The sequence below is a fragment of the Chelmon rostratus genome, chromosome 22 (assembly GCF_017976325.1).
Source record: "Chelmon rostratus isolate fCheRos1 chromosome 22, fCheRos1.pri, whole genome shotgun sequence".
Taxonomy (NCBI): domain Eukaryota; kingdom Metazoa; phylum Chordata; class Actinopteri; order Chaetodontiformes; family Chaetodontidae; genus Chelmon; species Chelmon rostratus.
In genome coordinates, this window is record NC_055679.1 from 16867491 (window position 1) to 16890750 (window position 23260).

At 42.7% G+C, this 23260-nt stretch overlaps 1 protein-coding gene across 1 annotated transcript; it reads left to right on the forward strand.

Moving 5' to 3' along the window:
- Window positions 1-227: 227 nt before the first annotated feature.
- Window positions 228-22498, forward strand: fgd6 (FYVE, RhoGEF and PH domain containing 6). Its single transcript, XM_041963858.1, has 21 exons — window positions 228-381; window positions 2239-4306; window positions 9058-9169; window positions 10563-10630; window positions 10726-10756; window positions 13846-13997; window positions 15114-15270; window positions 15571-15658; window positions 16257-16307; window positions 16396-16454; window positions 16539-16610; window positions 16757-16825; window positions 17006-17089; window positions 17480-17559; window positions 17677-17779; window positions 17877-18020; window positions 18107-18209; window positions 18685-18779; window positions 18881-19009; window positions 19095-19243; window positions 20732-22498. Exons 1-21 carry the CDS (start codon window positions 372-374, stop codon window positions 20772-20774), a joined length of 3867 nt encoding a protein of 1288 aa, XP_041819792.1. The 5' UTR covers window positions 228-371; the 3' UTR covers window positions 20775-22498.
- Window positions 22499-23260: the final 762 nt, after the last annotated feature.

Here is a 23260-nt window from a genome sequence, read left to right on the forward strand (position 1 = left end):
AGTTGAACGTATCTTTATGCTCGCTTCTGTGCTTTACTTAATATTTCAACAACTGAACCAGATCTTCTTCAACGGTCGATTTAATTTGAAATTGCTAAACGGAACTGCTTTGTTGTGTTGTCTTGCACAGGACACTGTTGGGAAAAGCACAGTGGCTGAAAACTTCGGGAAAAATGGAAAAAGTAACAAGCGTTAAGACTTTATCCGAGCATCCGCTGGCGAGATAAGGGACAACAGCGATGGATCTGCATGTTTTCTCCGTGAAGTGGTCTTCAAACTGACAATGGTGTCGAAGGAGGAAAAAACGCAGATTTTCTCGCAATTCCATTGAAAGCCTATTTACTCATGGAGAAAGGAGCAAGTCGGGAGTCATGAGCACAGGTTTGTTTCGTGGGGGAGCTAACTTAACTTAGCAAAATCCTGCTGTGCAAGCGCCTGTTGTGGTTAGCTAAAACCAAATTACGTTACACATACTTCTTAAGTTTATTCGGAGAAACTGAAAAACTTTTGCAATTTGAATGTTATAACGGACGGTAGCATCCACTCTATTTTTACTCAGCCACAGTTAGCTAATTACAGTTTTTCTTAATAACAGCTTTCAGAGATGTATAAAAGAGGACAGGCTTCAATTTGAGCGCTTTCTAAAAACGCCATCATAACTCACAGTGAAAAATGTCCCTTTCCGTTGGATATTACAGCTACTGTTGGAGCTGGAGGGGGTTAAATCCTTTGTCTTAAAACATCTGTCCTGCTGTTGATGCAACAAGTCGGACTCGATAATAAACTGCACTGTTAACGTATCCTGTATAACTGTTAACATTTGCTTGCATGAAGAGTTGTGTCTTTTGTGAATTCGTGTCACCAAATTGGACAAGTGCCATAGAGTTTTTTTTTTTATGATTGTTCTTTACACGACATGAGCGGTTTTAATCCAGATACCTGGCGTTGCCTATTATAGCGACAACGTAAGGCCAAATTCCGCTCAAAAATTGTTGCTTCGGTTATTGGTCGGCTTTTTATCCCTGACTACATCGTTTATTAACTTTGATAGCATCCTTAGCATGTACTGGCAAATTCGTCTTATAGATAAACGGCAAAGTAACAGCTAGATAAAGTTTTGAATTGATTCTCCCTGCTCGTCACCGCAATCAATGGGGAATTTTGCTATAAATCGGGGTGAACCACTACTTAAAGTTGAACTTTTCTGAAAAGATGTATGCCGAATTAAAAAAACAAACCTGACTGATTAGTAGAAGTAGCTAATTACTGTCCCACCACGCAGGTATTTGTATGTACAAGCCCAGTATCTTTATATGTAGTATTTTTTGAACGTAGTTTGGCGCGGCTCTGTCTACAAAGTGAGAGCAGCATGTATGGGAGGCAGAGCGGTTTTTGGTCGTTGGCCTTTTCGGAAACATCCGCTCGATGACTCCACTTCTCGTGGTGTCGGCCAGCCAAGAGTTTCAGCCAGTAGAGCGGAAAATATGGCCTACAATCACAATTCACAGCTTTTTATTAGTGTGGAGCCTCTGTTTTTTTTTTGTTATTCAAACTTTATTCAACCAGGCTAATCCCAGTTAGATTGTCTAATCAATTTAGAATATTAGTATAATAGTAATATTTATTCATAGTAGAGGGAGAACACATTCAATACAATAAATGGCTGAAACAGACCATAAAGAGCAAAAATGTTTTTTTTAGAAATACAAGAACGCAACAGAAATCGTTATATCTGTAATATTGATTGCTGTCGGTGTAGTTTACCCATTTAATTTAGACAAGAAGTACAGGCATGCCATGCTTTCTCAAGAACAGGAAGGATGGTACACTGATGGTGAATCTGAATTGAATAATCCAGTTTTACTTTGTATTTGCTGCCAAGTGTGTTGTAAGCCCTTCAGAACTCATTTCTCAGATAATTACTTTATGATAAATCAACATAGTTGAGCAGATGTGACAAGAGTTTCATCATTTTGTTAAAGCTATACATCCTAATTTTGATCCTGGAATTTATTTTGCACATTACTCCAACCCTCAGTTCATCCCCTCTGACCCTAAGAGTGACCTCTGGCCCCTGGATTTAACCACAGCTTGCAGCTGTCGATGCTTATAATCACGGAGGGCTGGATGAAGCATGCTTTTATGTGCAGTGTTGGTGTTGCATGATTCACTCGAAAGGAAATGTGAGTGAATGATTTTTGACTTTTCTGTAAATCTCCTCCTTCTTCTTTACTGCAGGTGTGAAGAAGCCTCCATTAGCTCCCAAACCTAAACTCCCTGCTACCACCAAACCCTCTCCCCCGCCCATCGCCCCCAAACCAGGTCTCCTCTCTCAGTCTTTGGTCATCTCCCAACCTTCCCCTGCTACTCTCAAGAGGACAAAACCGGCTGTTGCCCCCAAACCATGCATTCCCAAATCCACAGCCTCGTCTCCCCCTGTTTCACCCCCACCACCCAAATCCAGCGAGTCCCTTATCCTATCTCAGGAACAGGAGGAGGCTTTAGGCGATAGCCTCTCACTTCTCAACTCCAAAAATGGGATTTTATCAGAGACTAACAAACGTGAATCGGATTACATCATCCCCACCTGCTCCTGTGGGCGCGAGGACTCCCCCCAGTGCCATCGTCTGGAAAACGGAAATACAACTGAGCTAGGAAGCAATTTGCACAAAGAGCTGTTGCAGAACGGGATTTCTACAGATGGATTCACAGGGACGAGGCCGCAAGAGAAAGCAGAACACCTGGAGGAGGGCGTTGCTGTGGAGAAGAGTGAAGGTGGAGGGCTGAGCAGAAAGCCCAGGGATAAACCTCAAAGACAGAGACATCTGGATAAGGTATTGGTGATCAAAGAGGAGCAGAAGGGGAACATTTCAGAGACTGTAAAACATCAGGAAAGTGCTGCTGTTGCTTCTGAGTCTGATGTTTTAAAAGCGGATGTACAGACTAAGGCCCAAAACACAGATTTAACAGACTCTGAATCAGCCTGTGATGTTGCAGGCAGCATCATTGTCTCTCCAAGCGTCACTCCTCACGAATCCTCTCAGGTAGAACACAGCGAGCCTATCAGCAAAGCATCTCCTACCAGGTCACACCCTGACCTGCAGGTCCCTGCCGCCCCCAGTAAACCTCTCCCCATCCCTCATCCACGTAAACTTAAAAAGCCAGCCCTGGTGAGGCAGGATGGCGTGGAGGGCAGTGCCCAGGATCAGGTGGCAGAGGAGCAAAAACGGGGGACTGAGACACGGGAGGCTGAGGGGAATCTGAGTTTAGCTGGTCTGTCTCTCAGTTCAGAAGGCGAGGAGCTCAAACAGGACACATGTGACGACTCTTTACCCCAGAAAGAATCAGGTTTGGGGGATGATGAGACCGACGTGCCCGTCCCCCCTCCTCGACAGACCTCCCTCTCACCTCGCCTTCACAGAACATTCCACATGCCTCTTAACAAAAACACCTCCCACTCCTTAGTCTTGCTCTCACAACCTGACTCAATGAGCCACAAAAAAGAGGACGAGGAGCACCGGGTGGAGGAGGATGAAGAGGACGGGTACGGCGACTTTGAGCGCTACCCAATCACTCACAGCCTCCCCAAACAGATCAAACTGGGCTGTCACCCTCCACTGGCTAACACGAGGAAAGCCTTTTCCACTGAGGATCAGCAGTCACCGAGGGCGCCGCCCAGGAAACCTCAGAGACACAGCCTGCCGGCACCCCCTCCACCCTCCATCTGCCCTCCTGCACCTCCACATGCTAACACCCCCATGAGGGAGCTGCCTGCACCTCCTCAGGAGAAAACAGCCTGGCGCTTCACCCGACCCTGCGTGACCTTCTTCAGCCGGCAGATGCCCACCAGGAGCAGCATGCCGCCGAAGAGCCGAGCACCAGCTTTGGGGGGCAAGCAGAGGGCGCAGTCCTTCTCCGCAGCTGACCTGGCAACCCGGGCCGACTCTCAAAAGAGGAGCATCTCTTTCCGGAAGCTGCTGGAGCTCAGGCTGTCTGTCAAGATGCTGCCAAAGCTGCTGGCCAAGGGGGGCCAGTCTCTGGACTGTACCAGTGTGGAGTCAAACCGGGGGGAGAAAAGCCTGGAGCGGCCCAAGAGCTGCATAGGGGAGGCTGATATTTGTGGAGAAGGTGGAGAAGAATCAGTAGACTATGAGAATGTCCCTCTGTATGAGGAGATCCCGGAGTACATGAACCTGCCGTTTCACAGCGCGAGGCTGGGCTGGCCACATGACCCCGACGCAGCCGATTCAGACATCTATGAGGTGCAGGATCCATATCACAGATACCAGGACCATGAGTACGAGAGGTACAGTATTTCACAAAAGTTTTTAAACATCTTGTGTAAGGATGCTGCTAATCATTTTTTTATTCTTGATGCGTCTGATCATTTTCAGGATTTTTTTTGTGTCATTTCATACATTTATTATAAAAAAGATGGCCACCAGAGCGCCCCAGCTCTCATTTATTTTTATGATTTACTGATTAATTAAGTCTGTGTGCCAGTCCAAAACCCACACAAAATCCACTTACAGTGACATAAAACACAGAAAATAAGCAAATCGTCACATTTCAGAAGCTGGAAACAGCAAGTGTTTGGCTACTCCACTTCCTGAATTACTTAAACCAATGATCAATTATCAAAATTGTTGATGATGTATTATCAAACAACTAATAAAATAATTAGCTAGCTTCATTCTGTGGTGATCCAGCAGTAGCAGGTGTATGTAGATGATTTATCATCTCAGCCAGAATAACCTCTCAGTATAATAGAAAAGACTGAAAACATGTCAACAATCATTGTCAGTGGAATTTCTCAGTTCAAGTAAAATGACTTTTTCATACTTTGATGAACAATGGCTGCACGTATTTGCATGTGAGGGAAAAAGAGCCTTAAAGAGGACGCAGGCCCGAGGTCCAGACCTGCAGTCCAACACCTAACCCCTGTAATTTCAGCTGACCTGTAGCTTCAGTGTGGGAACCGCTGCATGCGACAGGTTGCACAGGTGAAATTGGTGGTTTGTATTTACACGAACGTGAAAGTCAGCCTTTGAGCCAGTGGCACTGAATTTGAATAGAGCATTGATGTGCAGCAGGTCGGCCTGTTTTCCTGTGGGTTATTTTCAGTGGCCAGGGCAGGAAATGTCTGAGAATCGCAGAAACGCCACACAGCTCTCTAGAACAGGGAAAATAAACCTCCAGCAACCACCAGCCTCCTCCTCCTCAGGCTGCCCGCCCTCGCACTGTGTTTAGCCTCTTCCTAACCTCATCACTCCATTTTCTCCTGCGTGTCTCCGTGAGAACATCTGAAGTGCCTTTTGTTTGCATCCCGGTTAATGAACAACTAAATCATCGTTTTGCATCTCACCTATAGAACAGCAGCAGTTTGCAGAGGGCTATACAGAGAAGGAAACATGAGCCGAGCGAAATATTTAAGGAAACCAGAATATTTAAGCTGAAGATAAACAATAGGGACATGCTGTAAAGGACACTGAACAGAGCAGATATAAATACATAGAATATCTCATTAAGTAAACTGGACATGATTTATTGTGGGAAGATCAACAACAATCACAGAACCTCCTCCAGCAGTGAACCGGTTTCACAACATTGTAGATCCAGTTATTTCTTGGCTCCTGCTGAAGAGCAGCTGCTCGCCAGTTCACAGAAGTTCATACTATAAATGAATTATTTGTGTTTATTATGTTTTTACCCAGATATTTCCAATGCATTACCCCTGTAGTGAAGATAACTCATCAGAAATGGTTTTAAATCGAGCTGCAACTCGTGATAGTTTTCAGTATCATTTAATTTGTCACTTATTCTTTTATTATCTTTAAGCTTTGAACACAACACGTCACACTTTATCACCTTTTACGGTTTTTATGGCCTATGCGTTAGCAAACAGTTGCTTATTTGCATGTCCAGCAGACACGTAGCAACATTAGCATCATGTGGAGTCATGCTTCTGGCCACCTGATGAATATGTCCAATATTCACCTTTAAAGGCACTAAAACACTCTGAATGCTCCAGAACTGAGGGCCACTGTGAGTCAAGTGTTCACATTACATATAATAATTTGATCCACTCGTGATAAAAATATTGATTAGTGCAGCTTTAAGATCTAAAACTGGAGAATCTTTGGCATTTTAATCAGTAAATGACACAAACAATTAACCGATTGTCAGAGTGGCTAATCTCTCAACACTGATTTTCAGTAATAAGCTGCCAGCAAATTGGCCACTGGCCACATTCATGCTATATTAAGATCCCATTGAGCCACTCTTGTCTTGATAGTAGGCCCAGCCTGTTACGATGAGGAGCTGTTCCCATGATAGACGGCATGTTTCTACTGTCAGACAGTGCACTACAAGTGATGAAGTAGAGGCCACGTTGGGTGACGGTGTGAAATCGGCCGTTAGAACAATCAAGATGTACCCTGCTTCTTAATTCTGTCTGGTATGCAGAATGGTTCGCCGGGTGTTTGTGTGTTTGGAAGGAGAAAGAGGGGGAGAGTGAATCTGTAGTGTTTCCCAGGCATCTGAGCCTGTTAAGTTTATGTAAGTAGCCTCAGGCTGTAAACAAGTGGCGCTCTGTGCCTGACCCAGTGTGTTGGAATGCTCCACTATAGAGAAAGCATAAGGGAGAAAGGAGTTGAGGAAGAGTGAGTGTGTCTTGCGATTTAGGTAAAAGAGACTGTCGGGAGGCAGGGAAGAAAAACAAGGAAGTGGAGAGAGTGGGCTATTGCTGATGAGAGTGAAAGGAAATGTGAGAATTTTTAGAGTCCCACAGTCTTTCCTATCTAATATTTATTCTGAGCCATCACCCTTTTCGCCAAGGTACAACATCTACAAGCTCTGCGAGGGTTGTGCAGGAAATCCAGAGAAACAGCAGGATCCAAATCAAAACACATTAAATCGGCCTGTTTGAAATCAGACATCTTAAATCTACAGATGAGAGCTAGATCAGAACATGAGTGACACACAAACACATGTTGCTGCTTGTGCTAACCTGGCAGACAGCCAGCCAAAGTGTTGTCTGCCAGCAGCAGGGTTGATAAAGGTACAGCACATATACAGAAACACAGGTTTTATATTAGAGTGAATATAGGCCTCCCTACAACATAATAGTAACTAGGACTGGACAGTATGGCTGAAATCAATATTACAATATTAATAAGAGTTTAGATATTTATCACGATATGGAAATTGCTGCACACACAAACACAGCTCGTTCTTTCACTTCCTCAGAATGTTAATGAATAAATAATCAAACAGTTGTTCAACAGATTAGGCGTCACTTTGCTGATTCACATCACTTTGTTCAGTGCAGTTTTTACTACAGGAAGTGAACGCGTCACCATTCAAAGGCTTCAGTACTCTCTGTAGTAAGTGAACACATCTCTGTTCACCAGCTGTCATGGTGATTGTTTCTGTGGCTTCGCCGGCTTATTAATATGCTTTGAACAAGGAAGTAATGCGCAGTGAATCACGGCTGAACTGACCACGGTGCTCGCAGACACCGTGAGGACCTGCTAAAAGCTACTGACTCGTTCAATGACGCTGGTGGTTCGGTGTGTCAGTTCAGTTTGAAGTTTAGTTTCGAAGGGTTCATTTGTACTGAACACCTCTTTTTTGGTGCATGGCAGTCATCACTTTTTGTGCCTGACCAGCATCCAACAGAATAATGCTGTTTTTGAGAGCGCTTCTGATGTTAGGATATAATTAAATCAAAATGCTTAGCACAGTGATCAGATTTCCATCGTTCAGCATCTCATCAGGTGAAACAAAAAGTTAGCCGTGATAATTAGTTTTTTTTTTTAACAACATTTTGTTTGCAATCAGTAATTTAGACGTTTTGTAAAATGATTTCATCAAAACGATTTCATCGCAACAACCTGAATTGAAAAGACTGTATGATTGTGCGGAATTAACAATGCAAATATTAATAATTATTGGGGCTGCAACTTATAGCTGTTGTCATTATCGATAAATCTGATTGATTATTTGAAATGTCAACAAATAGAGGAAAAATACCCATCATAGCTTCTTATTCATTATTCATTCATTCATTATAGAACCACTTTCACTATTTGTGCTTCAAAAATAATTTCAATGATTATAGCAATGGCATACATCCAATGAGATTTTTTGTTTGTTTGTTTGTTGTTTTTTGTGCTAAGTTCCTTCATTGAGCAGCCCGAAGCCCCTTTCACACATGCAGTCTATCCCTGAAATGTTCAGGAACATGTCCTGCATGGGGTCATGTGTGAATTGGATCACAAAAAAAAAAAACATGACTTGTCTCGCAAACTTGTTGAATATTGAATGCATTAAAAGATAACCAGACAAAAACAGCTCGTCACCCACCATGTTCCTGAAAGTAATGAGACTTCCTCTCCCATACACACGTACATCCAGCCTTGCCCCTTCTTCTTCTTCTACCACTACTTCTTCTCTTGAGTGTTACGGCAGTTGGCACCTATAAGTGCGTTGCCACCATCTGCTGGACCGTCCCTTGCCCCATATGTTCACTGTCGTGACATGTGTGAAAAGGTGCAAGACGGAAATGTTCCTGAATGTGGCTGCATGTGCGAATAGTGAAACTGTACACAGTAATTCACTTGGAACTGTGTGTGAAAGAGGCTTAAGTTAAACATTTTACTCAACCTTTGTTTGCATTTTCTTTGCACCTGCCGAGTGAAGATGTGGAAATGATTATTGATGTTCTAGATGTGGTCTGAGGTTAATCAGCATCTTCTATTGTATAAGACCTCTGAATGAGACCTGCACTGACTCATATGCTTCTTATGAGTAAAGACTAAGTGTGTTCAGTTTATCAAGTCTTGCACAAGTACACCTGACCATATTCCATTTTTGTGTGTTTTTCTAAACACACTCGCGCTCCTCTGCAGTCCTGCCCTGCTTCTCATTCACACATTTTAACATTCCCGCTGAAGCAAAGCTGACTTCTGCTGCGGATTCCGTTTAATCTTCCCGTGACTGTCGCTCCGTCTGTTTGTCGTGTTGAACGTGTGGCTTATGTGTTTTGGCGAGCAGTGACTGGCTGAGGCAGGACATCCACTCTGAGGAGGAGGAGATCCACAGTTCAGACGAAGAGGACAACAGCTCCACCTCCAGCAAGGAGCACCTGGACGAGGCAGACCGACAGGTAATCACCTCCCTTTAAACTGTAAGGGCAGTTCAGTTATTGTACATTAAAGACCATAAAGTAATAAATAACTACATGTGTATAAATATTAACCTGAAACATTTTCCCGTAGCGGATGACGATACCAGAACAATAAAAATATATTTTGTTTCCATGCCGACATGCCTCTAGTTTCCACCAGTGGAACAAACATCCCTGTTCTTATATTTTTTATACAGCGGCTTTCTAGAAATGCACAGAAAATTAAATGTCAGCTTTATTCCTTTAAAAACTGGTCTGTCATTTCATCAGATTGTGGCTAAAATAAATGCTAATGAAAAGACACACCCACTTTTGCACTTATATTTAAAACATAATCTTATTTGGGCTGCAGCTAAGGGTTATTTGTTATTGTTAATTGCTCATTCAATCTATTGTTTGTCTATGAAATTACAGAAAATTTTAAAAAATTGCCCATTTTAGAGCCCAAGGTCACATGTCCAATTTGTTTTTGTCTGACCAACAGTCTAAAGCCGAAATGTGTGAAATTTACAAACATATAAAACAGACAAAAGCTCAGCAAAGTAAAATGCTACTTACACGCCAAAGCATCACTAATAATAATATAATGATGTAAAGATGATGTTAAAACACTCACAGGCGCCATTTCCCTGCATGAGTATTGTTTACTTGCGTCCCAACTTCCAAAAAAAAGTTGGTAAAAGTAAAAATCAGCTCTTTTCATGTGAAACATGACAGGACAGGACGCTCACACATGACAGTGTCTCATATCACAGCCACTGGAGATTGTGCACACGCTTGCTGCCAAGTGTGTTCATTGCCTGTCACAGCTTTCCAGAAGAGGGTGTGTGTGTGTGTATGTGTGTGTTAAAAGAGGGGGATGGTGAGCAAACACAGAAGGGCTACACGTTCAGGAATAGCTCTCTCAGTGATTGAAAGAGGATTTTTTTTTTCTTTCTTTCATCGTCCTGTGTGACCCTCTCCATGATACTGTCAGCGCCTGCGTCTGATGCCACTCAAAGCTCCAGGGTATCGCAAATACAGGCTCCGGTGGGACCAGTAGGACATTTCAGTCAAACGGGGGCCAAGGCCGCTGTCCAAATTAAGTCATTGAGAGACCGCCCCATTACCATTCAACAACACACACCATCAGAAAAGCACAGGGAGAGGGGAGAGGGGAGAGAGAGGGAGAAGGGAAAGGTCGGCGCTGTACTTTCAGGCCTGGTTGAGGTGTTGTTTGGAGGGCTGTAAACTCGATCCCGATGGTTTGAAACGGGATCCAGTGATCATGGTGATTTGCAGTGAGCCTGTGAGTGATCGGCGTCGTGTTTTGGTGAAGTCGGCCGCTGTTGGCATTTCTGTAGCGTCGCTTAACTGATTCCTTTCCTTTCAGCAAGAGGATGAGATGAAGAGGAAGAAGGTGGTGCACATCGCCCAGGAGATAATGAGCTCAGAGAAAGTGTGAGTGGTCACCATCGCTGCTGTAATCTGTGCTAAAAAGCCCAAAAATACAGAATTTTGTGCTTCTAACTGATGTTTTTCTGCTCCTTCATCAGGTTTGTGGATGTCCTGAAGCTTCTTCACATAGTAAGTGCCTTATTTACTCAAAGGTTACATTAAAGGAACATTTTAAAGTTGTTTCTGCAGTCGGGGGAACAATAACAAAGCGCGCTGTATGTTTTGTCACCCGTGCAGATGATGTGATTGTTTTGAATGGCGATCAAAGCTTTTTTCCCAGGGATGGGCATGAATTAATGAGGTCTTGGCTGGTGTTGTCTTTGCTCAAGTGCCTGTTCAGAGTCGAATATTGCAGTAGCTTCACAGCTGAGGCTTTTAAAGCTGCTGCGTTGGAGGCTTTTGGTTTCCTGGGGGCGGCAGTGGGCAGGTAAACGCATGGCCGCAAGTAGGCAGGCGGCACTTTGATCAGTCCAATTACGCAGAACACTGTCAGGCAAGAGTGTGTGTGTGTGTGTGTGTGTGTGTGTGTGTGTGTGTGTGTGTTGGTGCAAGAAAAAGAGAGCATGAGTGAGTCAAAAAGGGACATTATTAGCTTGTCTTCAGTTGAGGTTTGGTTTGGCTCTGTTGAGGGGGAGCTGTGCAGTGTGTGTGGTGAGCTTAAATGCCAAAAAGTTTGTTTTCCCAGCTTGATTTTTATTGATGATTTCGTGTTAAATGAGTGGGTCAGCAAGCTGTCCACTCTGATTTTTGTGCACGGCCCCGGCTTTGCAAACGGTCAACAAACAAAGTGGCGCGGACTGAGCCTCGCAACACGTTTCTAACCAATCAGCAGGTGCTCGAGCACAGGGCGAAGGGAACGGGAGGGGAGACGGGGGAAGCGAGAGGGACGGTAAATCTGGCATGCTAACATGTAACCACATGGTGAAGAAGAAGAGGTGGCAACATCAACAATCTTTCTCCAGAATGACTCAGCCCATCTTTAACAGTCAGTTTATCCATACAGATTATTTCAGTGATAGTTGCACTTCGTTCCTAGTTTGGTGTGATGGCTTTCTTGCTAGCAGCCATCTGTATTTTAAAGATAAATTAATCATGTGCCATAAATGCATGTTGACAAACCTAGAAGATATTACAAGGAGTAGTTTAAAATGCTGCACTGAAAAGATCTGTTTCGTAGATTTTATTTTTTAGTTTGTCCATGTAAAGCTGGGCAATGTGTATTAAAACCATAATCCCAATAATTCTACAGATTTACTCTGATAATAGTGAATGATCAAAAACGTTTCTTAGCTACCATCACTGTTCTCTGACAACCACAAGTCTGCATTATATGATCTGCTGAAAGATTTAGCTCCAAAGAAATGTGCTGAAATGTTGTCCTATCACCCATCGTGTCGCATGCTTCTCGGATTCAAACGAAGGCAAGACTAACAGGAACCATGTGACTGGATGACGCCTGGATGTTGACGTGACGTGAGCAAAATCAGGCTGGTCTTGTGACTTCTAATTTCACTATTTGTAAATTTAGGTTGTGCTTGCTGAGCTCTGTGTCCATGTACTGCTGTTGAAAATGATTTGAGTGGACATGAGCTCTGTGAAATTGGACGTAGATAACCATGCTCCTAATGCGGTCAATATGTTAGACTATTTTTGCATCTGCTGGTTGTAACATCTGACAGCTCTGCCTTTGTTTATGTATATGTGGAGGACAGACTAGTCTCAGGTGAGAGGGTTCAACCCGCACCGAGGGTGGAGGGTCCACCTGTCTGGCGGCCTCAGACGTGGCTTTGGCGAGACCAGCGCAGGATTAGTAGAAAACGTCGTCCTGTGGCCGGCGGGGGGAGGGCGAGGCGCGGCGCTCTGTCCAAGAAAGGAGGTCAGATCGCATTCTTCTCTGTCCACGGACGGCCTGGCCGGGCAGCAGCTGCTTCCTCAGGCCACAGAGACGACCTCCAGACACACACATGCCTTAGATAATCCTCTGTGTGTGTGTGTGTGTGTGTGTGTGTGTGTGTGTGTGTGTGTGTGTGTGTGTGTGTGTGTGTGTGTGTGTGTGTGTGTGTGTGTGTGCGCGGGCGTGCACGCGCCTGTGTGTGTATGCAGTATGTGTTAAATGTGCGCAGGTGGGTGCGTGGGTGACTGTGTGTGTGCATACTTGTGGCAAGTCATCCAGCCGATGTGTTTACATTTTTTTGTCCCTTTTTGAAGTTGGCTTATTTGTAGCCAAAGTGCACGTGTGTTTTGTGAATAGAAAGACAGTAGTTTGTGAGTTTACCTGCAGGACCGGAGAAGACTGGGGGTGGGCAGCTTTTGTCTTCCCTGTTAACACAAGTGGTAGTTTTATAAGCCAGTGCATGATGATTGATACGTCATGATTTTTGGAATTCACTTCTGTGGCTAAACCCCAGATTTCTTTTCTAAATTGCTACTTTCCCTTCTTCTTTGTTAGGCTTCTTGTGTTCTTTGGGGTTAGTTGTGTTTCTGCCTCTGCTCTGGTAAGATGAGGGCGCAGGGATTTGCACAAGTGGTGTGAACTGGAGAATTGTTAATTAGCTTGTCTTGTGTTTTTGTTGTTCTCGGTATAAAAAACTTATACAACTATACAAACTTATATAACTATACTCGGTATAAAAAAAAAGTTCAGCGTGACATGATGAAGACGATCTGGTTGAACACTTTACTGGTTGGTGATTAGATTAAAAAAATGCTTGTAATGGATATATTAATGACCTTAGTAATGCTTCACACTACTGCACTAATTAATGCCATAGCAGGCAGGCTAAACATCATTCATCATTAAGTGTATTGACCTCAGATTAAATCTGTTACTGATAGGTGTGCTATTGATTGTGACTGTTGTCTTTCATCACATGTTATTCTTACTGTTAAGTGAATTTGTCTGCAAGTGTGTGCTTGACAGACAGACAGATAGAGAAAACACATGTTAAGCAGGACATTGGGATCCTGCGTGGCCTCCCTGCTTCCTTCCAGGTTGGTGTGTGTGTTGGCACGCTGGACAAACTCAAGAGTGCTGACTCAGCTCTGCGTGTGTGTGTGTTGTAAATTACGTGTGGAGATGTGGAGCAGGGCTCAGTTTACGAGGTGATAACCAGGTGTTCCTGCAATACACCATGTTGTCATGTGTCACCCCACCCTGTGCAGCTGCGTGTGCGCGTGAGAGAAGGAAATAGCACCACTCACCCTCTGTGTCTCTCCAGGACTTCCGGGATGCTGTTGCCAAGGCAACCCGTCAGAATGGGAAGCCGGTGGTTGATGAGCGGATCCTCAGCCAGATCCTGTATTACCTGCCACAGCTCTACCAGCTGAACAGAGACCTGCTGAGGGAGCTGGAGGAGAGGGTGGCACACTGGTAAACACACACAAACCTTTTTTATAAATATATAAATAATGATAATGTCAAAAATATTTATAGGGCTTAGTCTGACGTCTATTTGGTGGATAAACATGCTCTCATTGTTGGAACTACAGTTCCCACAATGCTCCAGGGGATGCATTCAGTGAGTTATAATGTGGGCTGCAACTTGACCCCGTTTCTTTTTAGCCTGTTGGCATATTGGCAACATTAACAGTGAGCTCAGTTGGCAGTTCTTGTTTGTAAACTACTAATGGATGCACAGACAGCTCTCACTGGATTACTTTAATCCTGAAGAACACTTGTGATGATTCACAGGCAAGTCCTGCACTTATGAGTTCTATGATTTCTAAGAGGATTTATGGAGATATTTTTTGGGATGGACGGTGGAGAAGTGTCAGTAACACACTGAGTGTAGAATATGTACATCATGTCTGTGTTCACATTCGAGTTTTGGCTCCATGCAAGAGTACAATAGAATATGGGGCACTTGAATGCTCTCCCAAGTACATCTCACAGTTTAAAAAACAATACTTAAACCACTTATATGGTAGTTTAAACAAAGGTGAACACTAAAGTCATCATCTGAACTGTCTTAACTGGAAGTTAGATGTTTGATTTTGCAGAGCAGTTTCCTGGTTCAACTTTGACTTCCTGTATTTGCTGTCATTTTGCAGTCTTACAGTGCGCTTAACAATTTTAATGGACAGTTTGGTTATAGTCACTGTTATTTGTCTTCCAAATAAGTGTTTTACCTGCCTTGTGTTTAACTGGAGGTTTGTTAACAACCTCTCAGATCATTTCAGCTCTCACGCTGCTGCTCTGCAGGACTCACTTTTATTCTCATTTTTGAGTGAAATGTTATCATTAGCACATCAAATTATGTCCAGTACTAATAAATGTAGTTCTAAAGTTCCAAAAACTGTTATCTTCCATGAAAGGCAGTTATCTCACCTCAGTACGGAGTAGCTTTAATAGTGAGTCACAGAGTGTTTTACATCTAAAAAAGTCTGAATGAATCAACACTGCTCTGCTGTCATTTGTCCCTACTTCTCTCACATTTGTACTGAATGACTTGTTTTTCACTCGCTGTTAACGTCCGTCTGGTCACAGGAGCGATCACCAGAGACTGTCGGACATCTTTGTCCAGAAGGGTCCTTACCTGAAGATGTACTCCACCTACATCCGCCAGTTTGACAACAACGTGGCTCTGTTAGACGAACAGTGCAGGAAGAACACCGCGTTCGCCGCTGTCGTCAAAGAGTTTGAGGTAGAGCTGAAACAGGATTGTGTGTTTGCTTTTACTCTGTTTCTGTGTGTGTGTGTGTGTGTATTTAATCTTTTTCAAAAGTAATTTTCAGTTTCTAAGTAATTCTTCCTCTACTTCATTTTTCAAAGCTGTACCCAGCAAAAACATATATATTTTTTTTATCAGCTTTGGATTTGAATGTTTGTCATTTTCACAGCTCACAGTAGACATTTAAAAATAACACAGTTCAGTGTCTGTGTGTATTTGTTGGGGTTCGCAGCAGTGTGTGAAGACATCTTTTTGCTGTTTGTTTTGTCTCAGATGAGTCCAAGATGTGCCAGCCTGGCTCTGAAACACTACCTGCTGAAACCAGTGCAGAGAATCCCTCAGTACCAGCTGCTGCTCACAGGTACGAGCACCCCGACACACATTCACTCCTTCTTCTGGTCTGTTCTGCAAAGCTCTGCACACTAAAGGTCGAGGCTTTATTGAATTATGGCTCTCCTTTATTGACAACACGTGAATGAAACTTGGACTGAAGTCAGGTCTGTCTCTTCTGGTTTCGTCCAGGTTTTGGTACAATACTGACACCTGGTGGACGGAGTTTACGGAGTATTTTTAGACTGTTTTTTCTACTTAAGTTTACTTTTATGCCTCCTCCTGGTGCTAAAACCTACATCGACTACTAAGTTGTTTCTTCTCATGCATATTCTGGACTACAGTCCCTTCATTAATGCATTATGTGTTTTCTCCGTTCATAGCAAATTGCTGTTGTTTTGCCTGTACATATCTGTTTTTGTTGACTTGCAGGTCGAAATATTGTTTGATTTAAAACTCCTCATTTCTGTGGACGGACAGCATCTCCTTTTCCTTTTCCTTTTCCTTTTTTTTCTTTTCCTTTTTCTTTTTTTCATTTTCCTGCAGCTGAACCCAGCCAGGGTTTGGATGTGCATTCTAATCCACCTTTTCTTGTCAAAATAAATGTACACCTTTTTGCTCTCTTCCAGATTATCTGAAGAACCTCCCAGAAGACTCGGAGGATTATAAAGACACACAAGGTTAGATAAAGGCCAGAACACACCAGGACAATCATCTGTGGCGTACATAGAGAGAAGCACTCATGTTTTATCTTTCCTGTCCATGCAGCTGCCCTCAGCATCGTGAAAGAAGTGGCCAACCATGCTAATGATATTATGAAACAAGGGGTAAGACCTTATTCCACACCAAGCTTCACGGTTTGTCTACTTTAGCCTCCTGTTTCTGCTCACCTCCCTGATGTTGTGTTCCAGGATAACTTCCAGAAGCTGATGCACATTCAGTACAGCCTCAACGGCCACCATGAGATCGTTCAGCCGGGCAGAGTAAGTCACCCGAGTGTTTCAGGGTTAAAATCTCACCCAAACCAAACTTCATAGGTTTGTCACAGTGGGAGGATTTTCGGCATGACTCCCACCACCTGTTTATGTGCTGTTATGTAGCTGTCGTATGCGTTTGTCCATGTCTGCAGGTGTTTCTGAAGGAGGGCACGCTAATGAAGCTGTCGAGGAAAGTCATGCAGCCGCGGATGTTCTTTCTGGTGAGCGATTAATGTGCAGGAAAATAGTTTCGGACTAAATCCAGTTTATGCCATGCTTTTACTTTTCTCCTTCCTCTATTTCCTCTCAAGAGGGAGTTAATTTAATCTACAGAAGCACAATACATTTATATTCTGACTCCTTAAATCTGTCTGTGTTTTCTCATCCCTGTGTTCCTTCAGTTCAATGATGCACTCATGTACACCACTCCGGTCCAGTCTGGCCAGTACAAACTCAACAGTGTCCTCTCCCTGGCTGGGATGAAGGTTAGAGACACTCTGGAAACACAGCAACACACTGTGATGATGGCCCAGTCTTTCTTTATTTGAGTCGTTTACTCTCAGTTTGTTTTATACGCTCACTCTGTATGTTTGTGTTATCTTTTCCTCGATGGACTCTGCTCAATCATGTTCTGGCCTTGTCCTGTTGTCAGATTTTGTTCTCACGTTAGATGTTCTTTGTTTTGCTTTTAATATTTAATTCCATATTGCATCTTTTATTATAGCTTCAGATCTGTTTTTGCTTCCCAGTCCTATAAATCTGCGAGTGTTCAGATATTGGCTCTAGTGAATTATTCATGTTTGCAGCAACAGTTTCAATCATCCACAATCTCTGGTGCTAATCTGTTATTTATGGGTCTCTGGTGTGTTTTCCAGGTGAGTAAACCCAGTCAGGAGGCCTATCAGAATGAGCTGAACATTGAAAGCGTTGAACGCTCTTTCATCCTATCTGCCAGGTCAGTCTCAGAAATCAACCTCATCTCCAGATTTTGCACATCATGAGCTGTAAACACTTGATTTGGTTGTTTTCGCTGTAGCTGAGAGTTCTGACGTGCAGTATTTTGTGCTTGCAGCTCGGCTACAGAGAGAGACGAGTGGCTGGAGGCCATCGCCAAGGCCATAGACGACTACACAAAGAAGAAAATAACTTTCATATCAAGCCGTAGTCAGGAGGAGGTAAAACTGTAAATCTCTGTGGGCGTGTGTGAAGTGTTTTTGAGAATAAATTCACCCTGAATGCGCCTATGTGAACCGTCAATCTCTCTCGACCCAGGCGGAGGGTGTTGTCGACAGCGGGGCCCCTTTAGGTTCAAAGGCTCCCATCTGGATCCCAGACCTGAGGGCCACCATGTGCATGATCTGTACCTGCGAGTTCACCCTGACCTGGAGGAGGCATCACTGTCGCGCCTGTGGCAAGGTCTGTACCGCTATGACTACCAGCACTCTAACAGCACACGGTTTAATGAACCCCCTTCTCATCACAGTTACATGTGATTCTCATAGGTGGTGTGCCAGGCGTGCTCAACCAATAAGTACTACCTGGAGTACTTGAAGAACCAACCAGCTCGCGTGTGTGATCACTGCTTTGCCAAGCTGCAGGAGAATAGTAAGAAAACAAGGATTTCTGCTGAACTGAGTGACATGTTCCTCCATCAGCATGAACACACACTGTAGTTCATGTTGACTCAATCCCACACACATCGTCCTGCTGCTGCCAACACTCAACAGACCACTTCATTTGTATCAGTCCGCTGCTGAAAGTAGTCCAAAAAGATGGACTATTTCTCCTCTTTGAGGAATGTTGGATTAAAAAAGGCAGTGTCCAGCTGTTTAAGTAAATTATTTAGCTTTTTAAAAGATGGAACTATATATTTGTGACTTCTTTCTAAGGATTTATATCTTGAGTAGGAACTGATGGGCTTGGCCAGGATGACTAGATTAGAAGACTAATGCATTGTTGGTTTTGGTCTTTTAATCAGATTTTATTGACAATAACACAGAATATCATCCGACTTCTTCTTTAACATGATAGAGATTATTTACTTTTGGTTTATTTATTTATTGTATTTTGTTTTTTTTAGGTGACCGCTGTGCCTCAACATCAGTTTCTCCTATCAAATCTGGAGCTTTCTCCTTCACTAGAAAACAGAAGAAAATTCCTGCTGCACTAAAAGAGGCAAGGAACAGAAATGAACTCCTTTCAGTGTTTGTCATTTTTTGCATCTTTCATTTAGTGAGGATATGAAGCAACTTATTATTCTCCCGCTGATTTTCCAGGTTTCCGCCAACACGGAGAACTCCTCCATGAGCGGCTACTTAAACAGGTCAAAAGGCAACAAGAAGCAGTGGAAGAGGCTGTGGTTTGTCATTAAGAATAAAGTCCTGTACACCTATGCTGCCAGCGAGGTACGCAGACTGTGTGTTTTTTATGGTTTTCTAAATTCTGTGTAGCTTTTCTACCTCCTGGCTGAGTGATTGTTTCTCTCTGCAGGATGTTGCGGCGTTGGAGAGTCAGCCCTTGCTCGGGTTTTTCCTGAGGGAGGAGAAGAACGGGCCAGCTCAGAAGCTGCAGTTTAAGCTGTATCACAAAAATACGCTGTTTTACATCTTCAAAGCTGACGACATCCCCACTGCACAGAGGTACAAAGCCTTAGAGTTCTAATCCTTGAATATATCAGTCCTGGTTGATTTGGCATCACCTGTGGTTACCTTGGTAACAGCAAGTGCGACAGCAAACACTCCCCTGAGCAGCTGCTTTGTCAGGAGCAGAAGAGCAGCTTGTGTGTCTGTTTACAGTGTCACCAAACAAACTGTGGTGACTCAGGAAAGAAGTCAGTCAATAATTATAATAACCATGGTCTGGTTTCATGCTGCACGTGGAGAGAGTAGTTTTCACACAACAGCAGCAGAGCACAGAAACGTTTGTTAACTTGCTGCAATATTTACAGGTATGCTGTGCAGGATTTGCCTAAAGAAGAATGTGTTATCTCTCTCACTTATGACCCACTAGAAGTGTGTGATGGTGTATTTACCTGCAGAGACCCTGCCCTCTGCCTGTATTTGTTCATTTTATTATTTCGCTGTGTGCTGGACATTTCTGGCCTCTAACCTGTGGGCAGTGGGTGCGTAGCCCCCAACTAATATTAAAACACGTGAAGGAAAGGGGGCAACCAGGTCAACGCTGTAATCTGTGACGTCTGTGTCTGAAGCTCGGGAAGCTCCGCTAAATTCTCCAGTCCGGATAGAAAGCAATCAGCTAAAGTTGCTGTTACTCCACAGATGACTCTGCATTGTAATGATGTTATCATCATGACATGTAATTACTGTCTACTCCAATACCTGTTAATGAGCTAGACAGAAGACAGCTAAACTCTCTGGCTAGTTAAGAGCCACTAATCCTAATGTTAGCGTAGCTGTTCGTTCATATACACAAACAATGCTGTTAACACACAATAGGCACATTATTTGGTCAAATAATACAATATCACTCATTTTCCTGCAGGTAGTCATGTAGCCATGTGATGCTGCAGGTGGTGCACTGTGCTGTGTGTGTCTGGAAACTGCTGTCAGGGGCAGGAAGTGCGTTTCTGGTGGTGTTTGTGTTTACAAACTGTAACCAACAGTTCCTGCGTAGTGAACCTTTGTCGAAAAAGGACTGTTGTCTTATATCGTGGATGCACTTTCGATAAACAGTCGTGGTTAGTGCTAACCTTGGTGACAAATACACAGAATTTCGTGTCATTTTCATGTCAAGTTTTACCAGTTTAATGCTTTTAATGTGACGCAGCAGCAGAAAGCATTAGGTTCATGTTTGCAGAAACTTAATCCAGCTCAGACAGAGTGTAAAGAGAGTGAAGAGGAAAAAGTGAGGCTGATATCAGTGACAGAAAATGCATCATTTCCTGCAAATCCAAAACAGTGATGGCAGACTCCACCACTGATGAAAACTATTCTACAAAGAGATGAATACTGAATATAAAAACATTATTTCTATAACTGAAAAATAAATAATATCAAAAATGTGGTTTGATTTTATGAAAATCTGACGGATTATATCTTTAAAGTGAAGTGTTTTAATGTGTTTGTCTCAATGGTGGCTGATTGTCTGTGTTGTGTTCTTGTCTTCAGATGGATCGAAGCCTTCCAAGAGGCAATGATTCTTGAACAGTAACTCGGTTTTACAGCAGTGAAGTCAGATCACAGCACCGGAGCCAGTTGATAGACAACTTTCGACCCCTGATTGATCTCAGATCAGGGGTCACCAGCTCAGGAAGGACTCCGGATGGACTGTTTACCTGAAACAGAAACCCACTGCTGAGCGCTACATACTGTATGTGGAAAACCAGACTGCGTTTCCCTCAAAGAACTGGATTCTGTTCCTCTGAACATGTTTTGTATGCCAACAACTGCTACTGATGCTCAGCGGTGCTGGCTGAGGTCACAGTTAATAGTTTGTCGCAGCTGTGGGTCAAAGGTCAAGTCCAGAAGCATGTGTGCGGAAGTGAGTCAACAGTTGTCAGAAATATTTAAAGCCAAGAAAACCAAGGAAGTCTGGGATTTTTTTGTTTTGTTTTTTTTTTTACTGCGCACGGATGAAGGAGCTACTTTTGTGTGAAACAAGTTATAAAAAACTGACCGCCTTCATGTGAGCTTGTTGCTATTGGCCACACTTTGTAGTTTAAAAGCTACTTTTTTATTTTGTTAAAGCAAAATCTAAAGAAAGAGTTTTAAAAGAACGCCAAAAAGAGGTTTCATCTGAATTATGGATGCAAAGTATCGCTGATGTCTGTTCAAGATTTTAACAGCGCAACAAGGTGGGATTTTACTGTGAAAATCCAGCTTCTACAAAGAAAACAGGAAGTTGATGTTCTGCTCTTTAGGTTGATCTCTCTGGTTAAGAGATTTTACTCCTGTATTTTAAAGTTAACATAAAAAACATTGAAATTGTGGGATGAAAAACCAGAATCCTGGAAAGAACTGGAAATGTTATGAGTATTGTAGATATTTTTCATACAGTTAAAATGTGTTTTTGCCCTTTTAGCCACAGGTTAATGGGTAAAACAGTGTATATGGACATGAAACAGCAACATTGACTTTTTTTTATATCAGAGCCAAGAGCTAATATTTATAAAATAGGAAGATTTATTGTTTGAAAAGCACAGGCTGCCACTTGTTTTCGGAGTTATGGTTTGTTAGGAAATATGTTTCCATCAAAACCATTGTTCTTTTAAATTTAAAAGAAAACTACTTACAGAAAATGGGCTTTTTAATGAGCACATACTGTAGAAAGAATGCATGAACTGTATTTCTAAGGAAATGCTCAAAAGGAAGAAAACATTTTGAATTTTGATGCTTGTATTTGCAGACATTGTGCCTTATATCTCCTGTTTTGAGATAAATTGCAATAATATAGGTGCTCTGTTTGAAATTCTTCACTAAATAAGGATAAATTTAAGCATCCAGTTTGTGCGACTACTCACTTTCTAGCCAGGGTACTCTGGGTTTGTAGTTTTAAAAACAGTCATTTTTCAGGTCTGTTTCTTCTTTGTTAAGTTGTGTTGCACTACCCCATTAGGGCAAATAAGTTGATTTCACCATTGAAGAACCCAAAATCCTACTTTTTTAGTGAAGGAATAAATCGGTTAATACTGACGTTATAGCTCTTCGCCTGCTGTCGTCATACAATTTCATGTGTGCCTCAGTCAGATTTGGGCAAGTGAGGTATAAATGTGCAGCATCCTGGTATGAAAATGCTAGTCAGGAGCTACCAAGCATGCATTTCTTCATGATTGTACATTAACAGTGACCATTTGTAAACATCTACTCTATCAGAGTTCGAGTCTCTTATAAGCAATGATTCTAAACTGTCAGGCAACAGTTTTTAATAAAATATATATAAATATATATCCTGTCCTCCTCTATTAATTTCCTGTTTTGTTACTTCAAAGGATGAAAAGCATTGACCTGTGGAGAGCACACATAATCACAAACCATTGTCACTACTTAATTGCATGGTGCAGACAGATGTATGTGGGAGGCAGGGGTTCAACTGTCTGCCACATGCATCTATCGTCTGGGTCTCCCTTTGTGCAGCTGATCAAAGCACTGGTTTGAGAGATACGGCATTTTTAATGAGTGAATTTTACTGTGTCTTTATGCTCTACTTCCCCTTCACCTCCCGAGCTGTGACACTGGACCGTGTTAGATCCACGCTCTCGGCAGTAAAGGGACATAACTCACAGAGAGACCGTCCTTTAATTAAAAAGCTTGAGTTCAAGCACATGTCAGGAAACCTCGGCTCTGCAGCACAAGTGTCCTCGAGTAACCTGCTGAGCACTCCAGGGTTCCAGCTGTTCTATAATATGACAACTTTTACTGTCCAGTCAAGTATTATGGTGGAATTGATTGTAATTTGTCACCTTCGTGCATCTTAAATCAATTAGATATTATTTTACTACAGATAAATGCGCTCCACTGCATTTATTTTAGAGCTTTGATCATTATTTCCTTTTCAGATTTGGATTATTAATAAAATGAAAAACAAAATGTATTATTATAGGTTAAAATATGTATATAAAGTAGTTAAAATTAGCTCCAGTGTCTCCATCTGCAACATTAATGAGGTCTTCACATTAATGCATCAATAATTATAATCCA

Excerpts from the sequence above, each read along its gene's own strand:
- fgd6 (XM_041963858.1), top strand. Across the intron at positions 15,659-16,256 it reads GTACCAGCTGCTGCTCACAG|ATTATCTGAAGAACCTCCCA; the intron begins GTACGAGCACCC and ends GCTCTCTTCCAG. Across the intron at positions 19,244-20,731 it reads GACATCCCCACTGCACAGAG|ATGGATCGAAGCCTTCCAAG; the intron begins GTACAAAGCCTT and ends TCTTGTCTTCAG.